General features: G+C 53.1%; 2 protein-coding genes across 2 annotated transcripts in view; both read left to right on the top strand.

Moving 5' to 3' along the window:
* The window catches only part of MTA1 (metastasis associated 1), a 78,104-nt gene that overhangs the window by 724 nt on the left and 58,153 nt on the right, over nucleotides 1–19,227 (top strand). The gene's annotated exons all lie outside the window — the stretch shown is intronic.
* On the top strand, nucleotides 1,084–17,944 carry TEX22 (testis expressed 22). Its single transcript, XM_050797007.1, has 4 exons — nucleotides 1,084–1,417; nucleotides 1,854–2,042; nucleotides 15,473–15,601; nucleotides 15,770–17,944. Exons 2-4 carry the CDS (start codon nucleotides 1,893–1,895, stop codon nucleotides 15,947–15,949), a joined length of 459 nt encoding a protein of 152 aa, XP_050652964.1. The 5' UTR covers nucleotides 1,084–1,417; nucleotides 1,854–1,892; the 3' UTR covers nucleotides 15,950–17,944.

The following is a 19,227-nucleotide window of genomic DNA, read 5'->3' as shown; positions in this document are numbered from 1 at the left end:
GGCCACCCCTTGCAGAGCTAGGCTCAGCCCCATCAGTCTCAAAGGTTAATCAGTCACCACAGAGGCGCCCCTCAGGCCTGTGGCCACCGTCCACTATTACGTAGACAGACCCCACCCTTGCCCAGACCAGTTGTGGGCCAGTCCCGCCCTGCAATCTGGCCTGCTGCCTTCCTCTTCCATGTTGGTCCCCTTGGCCACTCTCTGAGCACGCAGGCCAGTGTCCTGGTTCAGTGCCTCGGCCAGAGCTGGGGCAGGAGAGGTCCCCTGGATGGGAGCTGGGGGTGTCTCTGCAGGGGACTGGCAGCCTTGCCACACCGTCCTCATTCCCAGATGGAAAGACCTGAGTGCCTCTCGCCTTCCTCCGGGAATAAATTCCTCATGAAAATGACCAGGCCGCTTCTTCCAGGCTGCCAGACCCACTCCTGTTCCTGAGCCGCCCTCTCCCCGAGACCTGTCCTGTCGTCCGCGGGTGTGCGGCCTGCAGGGGACTGAGAGCTGGGCTTGCTGGGCACCTCTGGAGTCTGACCCTGCGGGCCAAAGAGGCACCACTGTAGTTTCTGCAGACCCCCATGCGGTTCATTGTGCATTGTTTGGTTTCTAGGATGTATGTGTTGCTAGTTTTTCTTTTTTTAATGAAACCCGGGATTAATGTAAATAGCTTTTTGGGGAACGGATTCTAATGTCACGTACGTGACCGTGTGGACTATTTTAAGGTGCTGATGCAACACTAATAAACCTGGAGGGGCCGGCCCCGCCTGCAGTGTGATTCTCTCGGCCGTCCACCCCTTGGGGGCACGCGGCGGAGCAGCGCCTCCCTCCCGCCCACGCACCCTGTCCTGGGTCCGCCCTGCCACAGCCCTGCGGCCCCGCGCGCGGAAGTGGCCCGGGGCGAAGCGGTATCGCGCCGCGGGAAGGACGCAGGTCCGAAAGGGGCTCGGGCCGACAAACCCCAAGTTCAGGTCTGTGCTTCGGGAGATCCCGGAGGCCGACGCCCGGAAGAGCCCGTGGGGCGGCAGCTGCGATAGACCCGCTTATGCGCCGGGGACCCCGAGGCCGCCCCCACCCGCCGCAACTGAGACCAGAACGCAGGCGCAGCGCAGACCGGAAGCGGAACCGACGGGGGCGGGGCCGGTCGTAGCGGAAGTTCCGGGAGAGGTGCCGGCCCCTTGGGCCTTCTCCAACTGAGGTGGACCTCACCGGTTCCCCTGTGGTCCCTCCATCTGCGGCGGGCCTGCTCCTCCCTCTATCTTCGGACGCCCGCGTACCCCCGACCTCTGACCGCCGTTCCCGTGTGCCCCGCCCCCCGCCGAACCCCAGAGTGCCCCCGGCCTCCAGCTTGTGTCCTCCTGAGCCCTCCTCCCCCGTCTCTCCGCAGACCTCGGCCGCGCAGACCCACCCCCTCGGAGAGGGCGGGCACGTAAGGGCTCGGGGCTGGGCCTGGGGTGAGGCCTGGGCCGTGTAGAGGGGAGGTCTCAGGGTCGGGAGCAGGGCGGTGGCAACAGCTCTGGGCCTTTCCTTGAGAGCGTGCCCGCAGTGCTGGCTGAGGACTGATGCCCCGGAACCGTTTGAGGGGGCTGGCAGAGGCGTGGCGTCCGTGCGGGAGGCTGCCGAAGGGTGACCGCGCTCGCGGGGTGGAGTCGGCAGGGGACAGTTTGGGAGGCTGGTGTGAAGAGCTGCGGCGGGAGCTGAGGGGATCCACTCCCCGCAGAGGGGTCGGTGATGCCTGACCATTGACTGGAAGGTGACCCTAGCAGACCCTGACACTGCCACCATCTGCCCCCAGGGACTCAGGTATTGGTGGGCACACGGGTGGCCTTGGGCTCCACCCCACCTCATGCTGCTCGTTCCCCCAGATCTCAGAGGTGTGGACAAACAGCCTACTAGGGCTAGAGATGGACAGCAGGAAGCTGTCCCCTCAGGGGAAGAAGCTGGAGTCACACCTCTCCCAAGAGCACAGGCGACCCCCACTGGGCCCGACAGCATCCTGGGGCCAGCCCAGTACCCAAAGCAGCGCTCAGCAGGGACTGCAGACTCAGGACTGGGTAAGCAGGAAACCCTGGCCAAGGCCACCCTCCTGTCCCCATTCCACCTGAGGCCGCTTTCCCTGGAAACTCCAGGATGGCCGTGATGGGCAGCCTCAGGGGAGGGCTGAGTGGGGACTGATGAGAAACAGACGGTTGAACTCAGGAGGCTATCTTCCCCCATGGCCCTGGACGAGCACCAGGGTGGACCTGCATCCCTCTTGCCTCCAGAACCGTGGGCCACTGGCCTCTGCTGGGCTCTGTAGAGAGGTCTTCTAAGGCCAGGAAGAAGCCAAGGCAACACACTTCCCTCAGCCCTGCCCAGTGCCCCCCACCCCAGGCTGAAGGTGGCAAGAAGCGGGAGGGAAAGCAAGGTCCCCAGCAGGGGTGGCGTCCTCCCAACCAGGTGGGTCAGCTGTCAGGAGGATTTGACAAAAACAAAATGTTGGGAGAGGCTCTGCTTGTGACTCCTCAAACCAGAAGCATCTCCTGGTCTCTCTGTTGCTGGACAGTGAGCTGCAGGCTTGTGCCAGGCCCAGTAGTGAGATTGATAGAATGTAGCTGTTGAGCCCCAGGATGTTCTCTGAGGGCACAGGAAGCCAGAACCCCACTTGTGTGGTTCCACTTTTGGAAGGTTCAAAGCCAGGCTCAGAGATGGCTCTAGGCTGTGGCAAGATGGGTGCAGGGGCTCCTGGGCACTGGCAATACTTTGGCAGCTGGCGCTGGTCATGCGGCCAGTTCAGTGTGGGGAGCTCATTGAGCCATGCGCACAGGCGTGTCTGCGTGTGTCCTAGGGCTGCCCACTGAGGTCCCTTTGTACCCTCTCAGTCATGTCCTTCAGGCCCAAATGCCTTCAAGACCCCTATGGCGGTGTCAAGTGCTGGGGAGTGGGGTGACCAAACCAGCAGACGCAGTGGCTTCTGGGAGGCAAACATCTCATGACAGGCAGTCCAGACTATAAACACACATAGGTCACCTGTCTAGTGAGGGCTGCTCAAGAGGAGGTCCAGGGGCTGTGAGGCTTCTGTCCTGCACAGGGCTGGGGACAGGGCACTGTGTCTGAAGGGGTAGGGATGTGGGTGCAGGAGGAGTGTGTATTGGACCCACATCCTGCAAGGACACAGGGACCCGGTGGCTCTTGGGCAGGGGCAGCCAGGCTGTATTTGTAGTTCCAAGAGATGGACTGGTGGCTATGGGTTATGGTGGTTGAGGACAAGGCTGGGAGGCAGGAGAGTGGGCTGAAGGCCTCCAAGGGCAGGCAAGCAGTGGAAGAATGAGTTTGTTGGCCAAGGATGGAAAGGGGCATGGGTGCATCTCTACTGACTGGCAGGTTTTTAGTTTGGGGACAGGGAATCTTCCCTAAAAAATGTGGGTGCCCAGGTGACTTTACAGGTGGGCACTCCCAAACAAGAAATCAGTCATCCTCATTGGTGAAGCGTCACCTGCCCAGAGCCACTTCTGGTATGGAGCTGGTATCACCCAATACCAGTACCAGAAGAGAGCAGAGGGAGAGAAGGAAAAAGAGAAGGCAATATGCCAGTCTACCTGTGGGCATATACTGAAAAATCCTGAGTAAATACTGGATCAAATCCAGCAGCACCTGAAATGCTGAGTTTCATAGCCATAAGGATGGGTCCTGCACACTTCCACCTGCCAGGAGAGCAGGCACGTGTCTCTTCTCAGTTCTGTCCCAGTGCTTAGGACAGTGCCTGACACATAGTAGGTGCTCAATGAATGTATATGGAATAAATGAAATTGTAAATAAAAGAAGATTGTAACCCAAGGACAAAGAAATTTTGAAATCTATAAATAAAGTTCATTAACAACCGGTGGAAAATCATGTGATTATCTCAATAGCTGTTGAAAAGCAATGCTAATAAATTCCAGTATCTTTCCTTAAGAACAAAAGAAGTATAGAAACCTGTAGGTTCTGGATAAGGTGGGAAGAGATGGACATCTCTGTAGCCTGATGGAGAGGAGCTCTCAAGAGCTTGCAGTGACCAGTGGAAGTATTTTAGCTGCAAGCAGATGGATGCATGATACCACTGTGACGTTAAAAAAAATCGCCAGGTGTGGTGGCTCACGCCTGTAATCCCAGCACTTTGGGAGGCCAAGGTGGACGGATCACCTGAGGTCAGGAGTTGGAGACTATCCTGGCCAATGTGGTGAAACCCTGTCTCTACTAAAAATACAAAAATGAGCTGGGCATGGTGGTGGGTGCCTGTAATCCCAGCTACTTGGGAGGCTGAGGCAGGAGAATTGCTTGAACCCGGGAGTTGGAGGTTGCAGTGAGCCGAGATTCCACCACTGCACTCCAGCTGGATGACAGAGGGAGACTCCATCTCAAAAAAGTAAATAAAGAGTATTCTGGAAATCGAAGCCTGTACAATAAATCAAGAAAATGAGATGTTGTATAAATATCTAAAAAGATGAAAATCACTATTTGCAGCTAATATGTTACCTACTTGGAAAATCCAATTTAAGAAACATGAGTATGGATAAAAGAGGGAGTTTGGATATGTGATCACCATTCACAACTTTTCAACACAGTAAAAACAACTAGAAAATGGAATGGAAACAAAGGATACCATTCAATTTAGCAACAGGAGCCATGAAGTTCTTAGAAATAAACCTGTTATTTTTCAATTCCTTTATGAAGAACACTTTAAAATGTTACTGAATAGCATGTAGAGCTCCTCATGGAAATTTTTTATCATATTGGATGGGCAGATTTCACAGGTGTACAGGGTCTTGCTCTGTCACCAGGCTGGAGTACAGTGGCATGATCACAGCGTTACTGGAAAAAGGGTCTCCATCCAGACCCCAAGAGGGTTTTTGGATCTCATGCAGGAAAGAATTTGAGGCGAGCTGCAGAGTGCAGTGAGAAGAGATTATTTATCGAAAGCCGCTCCATTGCAGAGCAGGGCATCCTCAACAAGCAAGCAGAGGAACAGACCTGCTTTAAGTTTTTCTTTAATCGAGGTTTTATCTATGTAAAGACTAAACTAAGCTGTGCCTAGGTGTGGGTGAGCTGACAGCATAACGATTTATTATTCTATTGATTTAAAAAGGATTTGACATTTTAGTGTGCAAGTACATTAAAGCATAACTATAACTATATCTTGAAAGCATATATTATTGTGGGTATTGGGACATCTAAACTTCCTTTTATAGGAGTTTGTCCTTGTAGGCATTACCAAGCTGCTTCCTTAGCTGTAAACATCTTAGGGCCATGATTGTGACCTGCAAGGAATGTGCTCTATTAGTCTCAAGATGGAGTTGAACATAAAGTGACGTTATCCTGGCTCTCCTAGACTCCTGCTTCTCTAATATCAGCTCACTACAGCCTGGACCTCCTGGACTCAAGCTATCCTCCCACCTCAGCCTCCCAAGTAGCTGGGACCACAGTGGCGTGCCACCATGCCTAGCTAATTTTTAAAAATTTTTTGTAGAGACGGAGTCTTACTATGTTGCCTGGTTTGGTCTTGAGCTGGGCTCATGTGATCTTCCATGTGTTCCAAAGTGTTAAGATTACAGGCATGAGCCTTTGCGCCCAGCAAGATTTAACATTTTAAACGTATCAGGCTTCTGAAAAACAATTCAGTGTTTTTTAAAAAAACAGACTTCATGAATCTTGAAAATTTCATTTTAAATGTATATGGTGATTCTGGAAATGTATTACTAGTTTACTTTTTAAAAAAGATTAGAGACAGGGTCTCACTATGTTACCTAGGCTGGTCTCTAACTCCTGGCCTTCCAAAGAGCTGGGATCGCAGGCATGAGCCACCATAGCCAGCCTTTGGCCATGTATTAGTTATCCATTGCTGCATGACAAATTTCCCCAGAGCTTAGCAACTTAAAACAGTAACTATTTTTATCTTAGTTTCTGTAGGTTAGAAATTTGGGAGCTGCTTAGCTGTGGCTTTGGTTTGAGATCTCTCGGGAGCTTATAGTTGAGATAGCAGCCAACACTTCAGTCATCTCAAAGTTTGAGGAAGGCTGGAGACTGCTTCCACGGCAGCTCACTCACGTGACTGGCGAGTCCATGATAGGGGCTGGCAGGAGGCTCAGCTCCTCACCACGTGCATCTCCCCATAGGACAGCTTCAGTATCCTCAGTACGGTGGCTGGCTTCCCCCAGAGTGAGTGCTTGGAGAGAGAGAGAGCACTTGGAGAGAGTGAGCTGGAAGCCGCAATGACTTCCATAACTTAACCTAGGAAGTCACACTTCTACAGTATCCTTTTTGGATACACTGGTGATCCTATTTAATGTGAGAAGGGATGACACAAGGGCATGAATACCAGGAGGTGGAATCATCGGATGCCATCTTGGAGGATAGCTCTCACAGGCAGTCATTTAGTCTATAGGCTTTAAAAGATTATGTACTGAGAAGCATAATAGTGAAATTGCAGAATGCCAGAGACAAAAACCTCAGAAGCAATTCGAGCGGGAAGACAGAACCTTCAAAGGAGTCACGGGAGCTCGTCACAGTAGAGCAGTAGTGTGCCTATTCTCAGGGGAAGCCATGCTCAGCCTTGAATATTAGGCCTGGCAAAAAATGGTTTATACGAAAAAGGCTAAATAAATAAAGTTTTTAAATGATAAAAGAGAGAATTTGCCCCCGGCACACTCTCACCTCAGTTCTGAAGAAATGATCTCAAAGCATCATGAAAGTGATCACAGAATGTCTGAAATGGATAAAGCATGAGAGGAAGCAGGAAGTGCGTGAGTAAACTGAAACTGACAGTCACTGGATGTCACTCATGCACAGAAAAACAAGGATGCAATCAATATATGTACCTGCAATGGCATAAAGTCAAGATGGTGCCTGTGAGTGGAACTGAGGTGTTCTAAGTTCCTCTGTTTGAGAAGAGGATGGGGGTGGGCCATGGTGCCTCACACCTGTAATCCCAGTACTTTGGGAGGTCAAGGTGGGAGGATTGCTTGAGCCCAGCCTGGCAACATGCCAAAACCCCATCTCTACAGAAAAATACAAAAAGTTAGCCAGGCATGGTGGCATGTACCTTTAGTCCCAGCTACTTGGGAGGCTGAGGCAGGAGGATGACTTGAGCCTGTGAGGCAGAAACTGCAGTGAGCTGAGATTGCACCACTGCACTCCAGCCTGGGCGACAGAGCCAGACCTTGACCCCCCCGCCAAAAAAAAAAAAGAAAAAGAAAAAGATGGAGTTGCTTGTCAACTTTGGACTTAGATTTGCCTGCCCTCACTGTTTACAGCAGAAGAACAGAAAGAGATACGGTGGCAGATAGAATCGCCGGTGTGTCATTTAATTCAGTCAATGAAAGTGGACTAAGTGTTCCAGTTAAAAAACAGACAGGCCGGGCGCGGTGGCTCACGCCTGTAATCCCAGCACTCTGGGAGGCCGAGACGGGCGGATCACAAGGTCAGGAGATCGAGACCATCCTGGCTAACCCGGTGAAACCCCGTCTCTACTAAAAAAAAAAATACAAAAAACTAGCCGGGCGAGGTGGCGGGCGCCTGTAGTCCCAGCTACTCCGGAGGCTGAGGCAGGAGAATGGCGTGAACCCGGGAGGCGGAGCTTGCAGTGAGCTGAAATCCGGCCACTGCACTCCAGCCTGGGTGACAGAGCGAGACTCCGTCTCAAAAAAAAAAAAAAAAAAAAAAAAAAAAAAAAGACACTGTCAGAGTGGGTTGAAAACAACCAAAGTCAGTGGTAGCGCTGTGAACATGTGCAGGGGTAAAGTAAGCACAGGAATATTCCAACTGCATGGTGAAGATGGACACCATACAGCTGTGTATCAGTTCACATTGCATTTTTCTGTCAAACAGCAAACTTACCTCGGATTTGGGGATGTGGTTGTGTGGATGCCTGTTGCATGCAGCCGTGAGCGTGAGTCTCAGACCTATTCCTGAGTGAAAGAGGCAAAAAGGTGACAAAATTATTCATGCCATGTGGCTTTGTTCAGAGTTCAAAAGCATGCAGAAGTAAACAAGATATTGCTAATATTCATTAAAGTATAATTTGAAAAAATAAAGATGTTTTAAAATGTTTACTTGGAAAAGGAACCATGCAACAATTTTGGAAAATAAGAGCAAGGCCTGGCTTGTCGACACCAGATCCCGCAACTAAAACTGTGTGGCCCTGTGGTAGAAGGTGGCAGAGACACCACTGCCTGGACAAGTAGCCTGGAAACCGGCGTGTGCATCAATGTGGGGATTTAATTTGTGTTGAGCATGGCATTTCAGAGTAGTGAGAAACAGATCTTTCAATAAGTGGTATCGGGGTGACTGGGTGTATAGTTAGAAGATGGTAGACTGCGGCTCCATCTCTCAAAAAAATGCACACACAAAAAGCATTAAACCCAAACCATGTAAGCACTGAGAGTATATGAGAGGATATTTAGGATCTGGAAGTGATAAACGCCTTTCGTAGGCCAAACACAAAATCCTTGAAGGAAAAGACTGACAAATCTAACTGCAGAGTTTTTAAACATTCTGTGCAATCAAAAACATAAAAATGTTAAACGACAGTCTGGAAGAAAATAGTTGTAATATTTATAACATTCAAATGTTTACCAACCAGAATCCATGAAGAGATGCTTGAAAGCAATGAGGAAACTATTTTTAAAATTGAATAGAAAAGTGGGCCAGGCACAGTGGTTCACCATTGTAATCCCAACACTTCAGGAGGCCAAGGCAGGAGGATCACTTAAGGCCAGGAGTTCAAGACTAGTCTGGACAGCATAGTGAAACTCTATCTCTGCAGAAAATAAAAATTAGGCAGGGTGGTGTGCCAATGTAGACTCCCAGCTGCTCAGGAGGCAGAACAAGACCCTGTACCAAAAAAAAAAAAAAAAAAAAAAAAAAAAAAAAAAAAGGAAAAAAAAAAAAGAATGAGGTCTCCATACTTGCAATTCCAAAAATTAAATAAATAAATAAATGAAGCAAAACATGAAACAGTGAAGAAGTTGGCAAAAATTATATAAAGGTGGATCTATGTGGAGTTGGTGAGGATGTAAGGAAAGAGTGAGTCTTTTATTGGTTTTTCAGAGAACCCACTGTGATCATTATTCACTGTTTAATTTTAATTTATTCATTAATCTTTCCTAATTTCACCTTTAAGCTTTCAGACCATTTGTTTTGCTGTTCTTTTTCTGTCTTTTCAAATAATTTGCACGGTTATGGTTTGGGGACCTTTTTCTAAAGATGTGTTTAAAGCTCTAGTTTCTCAGAGCACAGCTTTGACCATACCTCATGTTTTGGTGTGTCCTGCTTTCACTGTTCATTTCTCAGCCACCACGTCTGGCTAATTTCTTTAAAAAAAAATTTTTTTTTTGAGACAGTCTCACTGTGTCACCCAGGCTGGAGTGCAGTGGCACAATCTTGGCTCACTGCAGCCTCCACCTCCTGGGTCCAAGCAATGCTCCTGTCTCAGCCTCCTGAGTAGCTGGGATTACAGGCGCACGCCACTCTGGACAGAGTCTCGCTCTGTCGCCCAGACTGGAGTGCAGTGGCGCCATCTTGGCTCACTGCAAGCTCTGCCTCCCGGGTTCACGCCATTCTCCTGCCTCAGCCTCCCTAGTAGCTGGGACTACAGGCGCCCACCACCATGCCCGGCTAATTTTTTGTATTTTTAGTAGAGACGGGGTTTCACCATGTTAGCCAGGATGGTCTCAATCTCCTGACCTCGTGATCCACCTGCCTCGGCCTCCCAAAGTGCTGGGATTACAGGCGTGAGCCACTGTGCCCAGCCATGCCTGGCTAATTTTTTTTTTTTTTTTTTTTTTTTTGAGACGGAGTCTCGCTCTGTCGCCCAGGCTGGAGTGCAGTGGCGCGATCTCGGCTCACTGCAAGCTCCGCCTCCCGGGTTCACGCCATTCTCCTGCCTCAGCCTCCCGAGTAGCTGGGACTACAGGCGCCCACAACCGCGCCCGGCTAATTTTTTGTATTTTTAGTAGAGACGGGGTTTCACCGTGGTCTCGATCTCCTGACCTTGTGATCCACCCGCCTCGGCCTCCCAAAGTGCTGGGATTACAGGCGTGAGCCACCGCGCCCGGCCGCTAATATTTTATATGTTAGTAGGCATGGGGTTTCATCATGTTGCCCAGGCTGGTGTCAAACTCCTGAGCTCAGGCAATTCATCCACCTTGGCCTCCCAAAGTGCTGGGATTACAGGCGTGAGCCACCATGCACGGCCGCTAATATTTTATATGTTAGTAGCATGGGGTTCATCATGTTGCCCAGGCTGGTGTCAAACTGCCCTTGGCCTCCCAATTTCTTGCCCGGCCAAAATTTTTTTAGAGATAGGATCTCACTTTGTTGCCTAGGCTACAGTGCAGTGCGCGGCACTATCACGGCTCACTGCAGCCTTGAACTCCTAGCCTCAAGTGATCCTCCCATCTCAGCCTCCCAAATAGCTGGGACTGTAGGTGCACGTCACCATGCCCAGCTAATGATTTTTTGTAGAGATGAGGTCTCCCTATGTTGCCCAGGCTAGTGTCGAACTCTGCTGAGGTCAAGCCATCCTTCTGCCTAGGCCTCCCAAAGCATTGGGATTATAGACGAGAGCCACTGCACTCTGCCATTGTTTGTTTCTAAATAAATTGGTATTTCAGTCTTGATTTTCTTTTTCACTTGGGAGTTAATTAGAAGGGTGGTTTGGAATGTCCATGTCAACAGGAGTGTTTTGTTATCCTTTTGCTATTAATTTCTAATTGTGTCACTTTGTAGTTGCAGAACCCTGTGTTATGGGGGTCTGTCTGCATGGGGGTCTGTCTGTGTTATGGGGGTCTGTCTGCATGGGGGTCTGTCTGTTATGGGAGTCTGTCTGCATGGGGGTCTGTCTGTGTTATGGGGGTCTGTCTGTGTTATGGGGATCTGTCTGCATGGGGGTCTGTCTGTGTTATGGGGGTCTGTCTGTTATGGGGGTCTGTCTGCATGGGGATCTGTCTGTGTTATGGGGGTCTGTCTGCATGGGGGTCTGTCTGTTATGGGAGTCTGTCTGCATGGGGGTCTGTCTGTGTTATGGGGGTCTGTCTGTGTTATGGGGATCTGTCTGCATGGGGGTCTGTCTGTGTTATGGGGGTCTGTCTGTTATGGGGGTCTGTCTGCATGGGGATCTGTCTGTGTTATGGGGGTCTGTCTGCATGGGGGTCTGTCTGTTATGGGAGTCTGTCTGCATGGGGGTCTGTCTGTGTTATGGGGGTCTGTCTGTGTTATGGGGATCTGTCTGCATGGGGGTCTGTCTGTGTTATGGGGGTCTGTCTGTTATGGGGGTCTGTCTGCATGGGGATCTGTCTGTGTTATGGGGGTCTGTCTGCATGGGGGTCTGTCTGTTATGGGAGTCTGTCTGCATGGGGGTCTGTCTGTGTTATGGGGGTCTGTCTGCATGGGGGTCTATCTGTTATGGGGATCTGTCTGCATGGGGGTCTGTCTGTGTTATGGGAGTCTGTCTGTGTTGTGGGAGTCTGTCTGCATGGGGGTCTGTCTGCATGGGGGTCTGTCTGTGTTATGGGGATCTGTCTGCATGGGGGTCTGTCTGTGTTATGGGGTTCTGTCTGCATGGGGGTCTATCTGTTATGGGGATCTGTCTGCATGGGGGTCTGTGTTACGGGGATCTGTCTGCATTGGGGTACATCTGTGGGTCTGCGTTGAGGTCTGTGTTACGGAGGTCTGTCTGCATGAGGATCTATCTGTTTTGGGACTCTGTCTGCATTGGTCTGTTTTGTTTGTGGTCAACTCATGTGCATGTTGAGTGTGTTTGGGAAGAACATGGATTCTCTGTGGGTTAAAGAGTTCTGTACATGTTCTCCTGTGTCTGTTGTATTACTCATTACTTAAATCTTAATTTTTGTTAATTTTAAGTTACTTTTGTTAAAACATACATATTTAGAACAGCAGTCCCCAAAGCCACACTCAGCCTTGCAGACGTCCTTGCATGCTGAGGTGAGAAGTGCACCTTTGCTGGCACGCTGCCTCCTCTCCTCTCTTCTCCTTTCCTTTCCTTTTTCCTTTTTCCTTTTTCCTTTTTCCTTTTTCTTTTCCTTTCCTTTCGACAGAGTCTCACTCTATCGCCAGGCTGGAGTGCAGTGGTGCGATCTTGGCTCACTGCAACCTCCGCCTCCGGGGTTCAAGTGATTCTCCTGTCTCAGCCTCCCAAGTAGCTGGGACTACAGGTACCCACCACCACACCCAGCTGATTTTTGTGTTTTTTTGTTTGTTTGTTTTTTGTTTTTGAGACAATCTCGCTCCGTTGCCTAGGCTGGAGTGCAATGGCGTGATCTTGGCTCACTGCAACCTCCACCTCCTGGATTCAAGCGATTCTCCTGCCTCAGCTTCCCAAGTAGCTGGGATTACGGGTGCACGCCACCATGCTGGGCTAATTTTTGTATTTTTAGTAGACACGGGGTTTCACCATGTAGGCCAGGCTGGTCTCGAACTCCTGACCTCAAGTGATCCGCCAGCCTGGCCTCCCAAAATGCTGGGATTACAGGCGTGAGCCACCGAGCCCGGCCACACTGCCTTCTTTTCATTCCTCTGTCTTGCATTCTGTCCATGCCCCACTGCAGAGACGAAGGGTGTAGCGCCCTTTCCCCATCCTCTCACCAGCATTCTGTCTACTCAGCAGAAACCCAGTTCCACTGTTAGCTTTACAGTGACCATGTGGCATCGTGACCATGGGGTGGCCGTGTTTCCTTTGTGCTGCTTTTGGTGTTCCCTGGAGGAAATCGTTGTGTACCCGCCCCCCTCCTCCTCCTCCTCTCCCCCATTTTCTATGAACTGATTATTCTTTCCTAAACCTTCCAACAAATCTAGGACTCTGCTCTCACAGACCCCTGCACATTGGGTCGTCTGGAGCTGCGTTTTCTCCTTGGCAGTGGCCTTCCTGGAGCCCTGGACTGCCAGCAACCAGCCCAGCTGGCAGGGCCACTGAGCAGGCTTCCCTACGCCCTCTCCCTTCTACACTCCCCCACAATCCATCTGCCTCCTGTCTACAGGGCCCCTTGTTTCCTGGGCCCTGGCTTACTCTCCCTGGTTAGTCCTTTGTTTTGGTGGAGTACATCCAGCAGCTTCCTCTAAAAGGGTTCAGAGGATGTGAAAGTTTCGAAGACTCTAAAGATGTGAAAATATCTTTATTCTGCCTGTATGCTTGAATGACACCTTGGTTGGGTGAGATACTAGGTGGGAAATAATTTTCTTTCAGGATTTTGAGGCATTGTCCATTACCTTCTGGCTTGCAGCGCAGCTGTGTGGTGGTGCCCTGGACTATTAAGACTTTTTTTTTTTTTTTGAGACAGAGTCTTGCACTGTCGCCCAGGCTGGAGTGCAGTAGTGCAATCCTAGCTCACTGTGGCCTTGAACTCCTGGGGTGTTCAAGGGGATTGAGTGATTGTCCCTCCTCAGCCTCTCAAAGTGCTTGGATTACAGCTACTGTGCCCAGCCAGAATTTCCTTACATTTTCTTTCTCCCTTACTTTCTTTCTTTCGTTCATTCTTTCATTCTCTCTCTCTTTCTCCTTCCTTCTTTCCTTTTCTTTCTTTCTCTTTCTTTTTTTTTTTTTTTTTTTTTTTTTTCAGAGTCTTACTCTGTCACCCAGGCTGGAGTGCAGTGGCAAAACCACAGCTCACTGCAGCCTCAACCTCCTGGCTCAGGCGATCTCTGCCTCAGCCTCCCAGTAGCTAGGACTACAGGCATGTGCCACTGAACTTGGCTAATTTTTTAATTTTTCTTTTGTAGAGATGAGGTCTCACAGGCTGGTTTAGAATTCCTGACCTCAAGCAATCCTCCTGCCTTGGGCTCCCAAACTGCTGGGATTACAGATGTGAACCATCACGCCCAGCCTCCTTACCTGTCTTTGTTTGTTTGAGACGGAGTTTCGCTCTTGTTGCCCAGACTGAAGTGCAATGGCATGATCTCGGCTCAGTGCAACCTCCACCTCCCGGGTTCAAGTGATTCTCCTGCCTTAGCCTCTTGAGTAGCTGAGATTACAGGCATGTGCCACCACGCCTGGCTAATTTTGTATTTTTAGTAGAGACGGGGTTTCTCCATGTTGGTCAGGCTGGTCTTGAACTCCTGACCTCAGGTGATCTGCCTGCCTCGGCCTCCTAAACTAAAGTGCTGGGATTACAGGCGTGAGCCACTGCACCCGGCCGGCCTTTTTACTTTTTTTTTTTTTTTTTTTTTTTGAGACGTCTCGTTCTGTCGCCCAGGCTGGAGTGCGATGTCGCGATCTTGGCTCACTGCAAGCTCCGCCTCCTGGGTTCACGCCATTCTCCTGCCTCAGCCTCCCGAGTAGCTGGGACTACAGGCACCCACCACCACACCCGGCTAATTTTTTGTATTTTTAATAGAGACAGGGTTTCACCGTATTAGCCAGGATGGTCTCGATCTCCTGACCTTGTGATCCACCCGTCTTGGCCTCCCAAAGTGCTGAGATTACAGGCATGAGCCACCACGCTCAGCCCCTTTTTACTTTTTAAGGCTTAATAATATTCCATTTTCTGGATCTGCCACATTTTGTTTATCCATTCATCCACTGTGGAAACCTGGATTCCTTCCACATTTTCGCTGTTGTGAATAATGACCACTGCTGTGAACATTCCCCGTCGGAGTGCACACATCTGTTCGCCTTCCTGCTTTCAGCTCTTTTGGGTATATACCCCAAAGCAGAATTGCTGAATCCCGTGGCAGTTCTGTTTTTAGTGTTTTGAGGAATGAGAATTCACCTCGATTTTGCATGAATCCCACTCTTAGCATGGCACTGCCCTCTCTCCCCTCTCCCCTTACCTCTGGTGAGGGAGTTGGAGGATGGTGGACTTCAAGCTGAGCACAGTCTGGAGGAACCGTCTCCTGCAGCCTACATGGGAAGCTCCCTCTTGGGGGATGGGGGTTGTCCAGGGGACCCCACCTGTTTCCGACCTTTCCCTGTGGCCCTCCCACAGCTCCTCCAGCTGGTCCCTGCCTTCCAGTCTCCTGTACCCTGCCAGGGGCCCTCCTCCACTGGCGCTGGTCTTTTGTCTATGGATTCATCTTTACTTTCTCCCTTACTCTCTTTGTGATCATTTCAGAGGGGTCTGGGGAGAAGGGCGGTCTGGAGCTGGCCTTAGTCCTGCCTTTCGTGAGGCACACAACAGTGTTCGAGCTCCAGGGGTCCTCCTGCCGGTCAAGCGGGGGGCCGGCCGTGAGGACTAAGCAGTCCAGAGGCAGCCCCGCTGTACATGAAGCCGGGCACGTGCTGGGTTGGGGGATGTCCTGGCACAGATTACTGTGCAAAGCCACAGAGGGCCACACGGCCTGAGGCCCCGCGCCGGGAGCTGGCGCTGGAGCAGCGGGAGGTTGAGCAGACGGCGCTTTAGAAAGTGCCCCCTGGCCGCTGAGGGAGCCAGCTCTGAGGGTCAGCGCGTGCTGGGTAGGAGAGGTGAAGGGGAGCTGGCGCCGAGGCCCTCGCCGACCTGCTGCCCTTTCCCCGCAGGTGTGCGAGCCGCCGGAGCGCAGGCGCCCGGGCCGCCACTGGAGCGTCAGCATCGACGAGCGCCGGCGGCTGGCCATGCTGGGCGGCCGGGAGAGGCCGGGCGCCGCCGGGGCCCCGCTACACTGCAGGGTGCGCGGGGGCGGGTCCTCCCAGCCGGGTCCCAGCCCCGCCCCGCCCCGCCCCTCCACCTTGCCTCCCTGGACTCAGTCCAACTGGGCCCTTTACCCTGCCGCTCCCGGGCCCCACCCTTATCCCCTTCCCGCCCCTCAAGGCTCCCTGACCCACCCTCGCCCGCAGGACATCGTGCAGATGGTAGCCCAGCTGGTGTCAGAGGACGTGGACAAGGACGTGCTGTTTCCCCACCCGCTGAGGTCCACCGAGTCCACCAACGCCTTCCAGGCCTTCCTGGCGCGGAGTGCGCCTTTCTGGCATAATGCGACTTTCGAGGCCCGGGCCTCGAAGTCACCCCCTTCCTAAGAGCCCGACTCAGCCCATTGTGTGTCTTCCAGTGCCTTTCCTTGGGGGCCCAGGGTGGGGGCAGCCTCTGCGCCTTCTTTGTGCCCCACCGGGGTTATCCCGACCACCCATGATGGTCAGGCAGAACCTGGCTCTGGACAGCCTGCAGCTCCTGAGGCCTTGGAGACCGGGCTAGGGGCTATCAGAGGCCATCTAGGGGAGGGAAGTACTGCCCCAGGTCAGTTTGAGGGGGCTCTGGCAAGGCCTGGGTAGCAGGAGCTTGCCCTCGGGACCGCTGGAAGGAGGCCTCGGGGTACCTGGGCCTGTCTGAGGTGCACTGGTGTCCTGGGAGGCCCCAGTGGCAGGCGCTGCCTGGAGACTCAGCTCCTTTGCTGGCCTGGTCTGGGGAACTGGGTACCTGCCTGCACCAGGCTGTGAGATGGGCCAGGGAGAGTTCTCCAGGGGGCGGGGTCTCACATTGGGTCCTGCCTCTGAAGACCCAGAAGGGCGCACGGGATCCCAGGGGTGCTGTGGTGGGGAGCAGCAAGCCCAGGGACCCAATACGGTGCCCACCTTAGAGGGAGGCTGTCTGGAGGCAGAGCTGCCTCCTGGCCTCTGGACAGCGATGCTGGTGGTGGCCGAGGGCCAAGGGGGTAGCCTACACAGGGGGTCTGAGCAACTGCTTACCTGTCAGCTGCAGAGTTGGCTGGAGCAGGGGCCTGTGGGCCATGGTCCACTGGGTGACTGCCTTGTTTCCAGGCTGCAGGGCCCTCGGAATGGTGGTGTCCCAGCTGCATTTTGGGGATACTAAGTTGCAGGAGGACTGGATTGGGAGGTGGGGCAGGAGGGCTGTGAGCATGGGTTCCCAGCCTGGGGTGGGTGGGGGTGGGGAAAGGGCCCTGGACTCCGGGACTGACCGTTAGGGGCCTGACTGGGCTTCTGTGGAGGTGGCTAAGTGGAGGAGGCTTTGGGGCAAGCGGAGGTGATCACTCCTGGGCCCCAGGTGAGGGCAGGAGCTGGACCTGTGCGGTGGCCTGGACCACCAGACACACACAAGCTGGCTGTGCTGCCCACCTGGCCTCCACCCCTCCCCTTCCCACCGCTGAGAAGCCACCTGCTGCCCTGACACTGGATCCCTGGCCTGACTTGAATCCTCTGCATCTGCCTGTGTCCCCTTCTTACTGTAAGACTCAGTGAAGTTCCCTCCTCCTTCGGGAAGTCTTCCAAGATTACCCAGCCAGGTGCCCCCCTTCTCTCCCAAGTCCTCTGAATGTCATTTGGTGCACCCTAGGGATCCTCTGCATTTCTCAGGAGCCCTAGGGTAGGTGGATGGAGGGCAGATCCTCCAGGAGCTAGAGCAGGTGTCCTTAAGGGTGTGGTGAGTTTTGGGCAGGGCATTGGGGCCATAATGACCCACCCCCTCTGAGGTCCCTGATGATGATGTGGGGAATGGGGTCCTATGGGCCCAGCTCCATGCCAGGCAGGAAGATGCAGGTGAGCCCTGCATCCCGAGGTGTAAACAGGGCAGAGCGGAGCTGACAGGTAAGCAGTTGCCATGGGGATGGCGAGCTGGGCAGTCCTCTGTTCCTGGGTGGCTTTGAAGGACCCCTTGTTATGACTGTGACTTGGGGATGGGCTGGGCTCATCCCGCCAGCTCTCCTGCCCTCGTTTGGGTGTCTCCTGAGGCAGCAGTCAGAGGGTGGTGGTCCAGGACGCTGGCGATGCTGGGATGGTTGCCCTCTCTGCTCCATGAGGTCTCCCTACAGAGCGCCTCCCCCATGGTGGCAGCAGAGGCAAAACCCTGGCCTCCTTCAGGCTGAGGCCCAGAGCCGACCTCCTGGTGGGTAAGGTGGCCACAGGGCCAGCCGGCAGCAGGGTATTGGCACTGAGACGCACAGGCCTCTCCAACAGAGGTGGTGCCAGGACAGAGGCAGTGCCTGGAGACTGCCTGGGTTGTCACAACTGGGATTTGTGTACTAGTTTTCTGTAGCTGCCATAAAAATTGCCACAAATTCAGTAGGTTTTGGTTTTTCTTTTTTTTTGGTGTTGGTGGGGGCGGGGGGGCAGGCTTCTATGTTGCCCAGGCTGGTCTTGAACTATTGGACTCAAGTGATCCCCCCACCTTGGCCTCCTGGGTAGCTGGGACTGCAGGCGCATCCAACCACACCCGGCTTTTTTTTTTTTTTTTTTTTTTTAAGTTTTTGTAGAGAAACAGTCATGGTATGTTGCCCAGGCTGGTCTTGAACTCCTCGACCCAAGCAATCATCTTGCCTCAGTCTCCTGAGTAGCTGGGGCTATAGGAGTGTTCCACTGGTACCTGGCTTTGAGTGTTTTAAAACAACACTAATTTATTAGCTAAGTTTTATAGAAGTTCAAAATGGGTATCTTTGGGCTCAGAATGAGGGGTTGGCAGAGTTCTGTTCCTTCTGGAGGCGCCAGGGGAGACTCTGTTTCACCTGATTTTTCCAGCCTCAAGAAGCTGCCCACATTCCTTGACTGGTAGTTCTGGTCTCCTTTGGAGCGGCAGTGCCCCTTTCTGCCCTGCCCTTCTCTGCCCACCTCTCCTCTGCCTCCCTCCTGCACCCTGAAACACCCTTGTGGCGACGCTGGGCCTACCCGGAAGATCCAGGGTCGCCTGCTTGCTTTCGGGTGAACTGGTTAGCGCCCTTCCTAACCTGCCACTTAACCCACTTAACCCAGCCTGCCCCAAGGTTCTGGGGATTTGTGCACAAGTATCTGTGGGAGGGGCATTCTGCCTTCCACAGGGGCTGCCGGCACCTGGTGGGTAGAGGCGGGGGTGCTGTGCTGCTCAGGATCCCGAAGTGCACGGGCAGCCCCAAACCACGAGGGCCCGGCAGGAAACCCTGGGGCAGAGGAGGGTTCGTGGGGCGGGAGCGCATGTGAAGCCCACCTTGCAAGGAGAGGGGCACGCTCGTCTCGGGACGGCAGAGGGCGGGTCTCCGAGGCGCGTGGAATCAAGGGGACGGAAGAAGCAGTCTCGGGAGTGGGAAGGCTCCTGGGAGGGGCGTGAGGATCTCCCGAAGTATCGCAGCAGCAGTGAGGTGTTAGGCCGTCGCCCCGGCCGCCACTGCGCCTCCCTACCCGCAGGCCTCCGCAGCGCCACGGGCGGCCGCGCGGGGTAGCGTTTGGGGGCTCCCGGGGACGCGGTCTCCGGCTCGCAGGTCCGCCCAGGGTTGGCCGCGTGGTCCCCCGGGCTTCCCACGCCTGATTCGAATTGTGATTCCGGCTGGCTCCGGACCGAGCCGAGGCCGCTCCGGCACCACACAGGAGCCGCGCGG

The sequence above is a fragment of the Macaca thibetana genome, chromosome 7 (genome assembly GCF_024542745.1).
Source record: "Macaca thibetana thibetana isolate TM-01 chromosome 7, ASM2454274v1, whole genome shotgun sequence".
In the NCBI taxonomy this organism is placed as follows: Eukaryota; Metazoa; Chordata; class Mammalia; order Primates; family Cercopithecidae; genus Macaca; species Macaca thibetana.
The sequence above is the reverse complement of the archived record's forward strand: the minus strand, read 5'-3'. Positions and strand labels throughout refer to the sequence as shown.

What these genes read in the sequence shown, in the direction of transcription:
- TEX22 (XM_050797007.1), top strand. Translation starts at nt 1,893, where the DNA reads ATGGACAGCAGGAAGCTGTCCCCTCAGGGGAAGAAGCTGGAGTCACAC. An exon ending in GACTGCAGACTCAGGACTGG is followed by an intron (nt 2,043 to 15,472) that starts GTAAGCAGGAAA and finishes CTTTCCCCGCAG; the next exon opens with GTGTGCGAGCCGCCGGAGCG. An exon ending in GGGCCCCGCTACACTGCAGG is followed by an intron (nt 15,602 to 15,769) that starts GTGCGCGGGGGC and finishes CCTCGCCCGCAG; the next exon opens with GACATCGTGCAGATGGTAGC.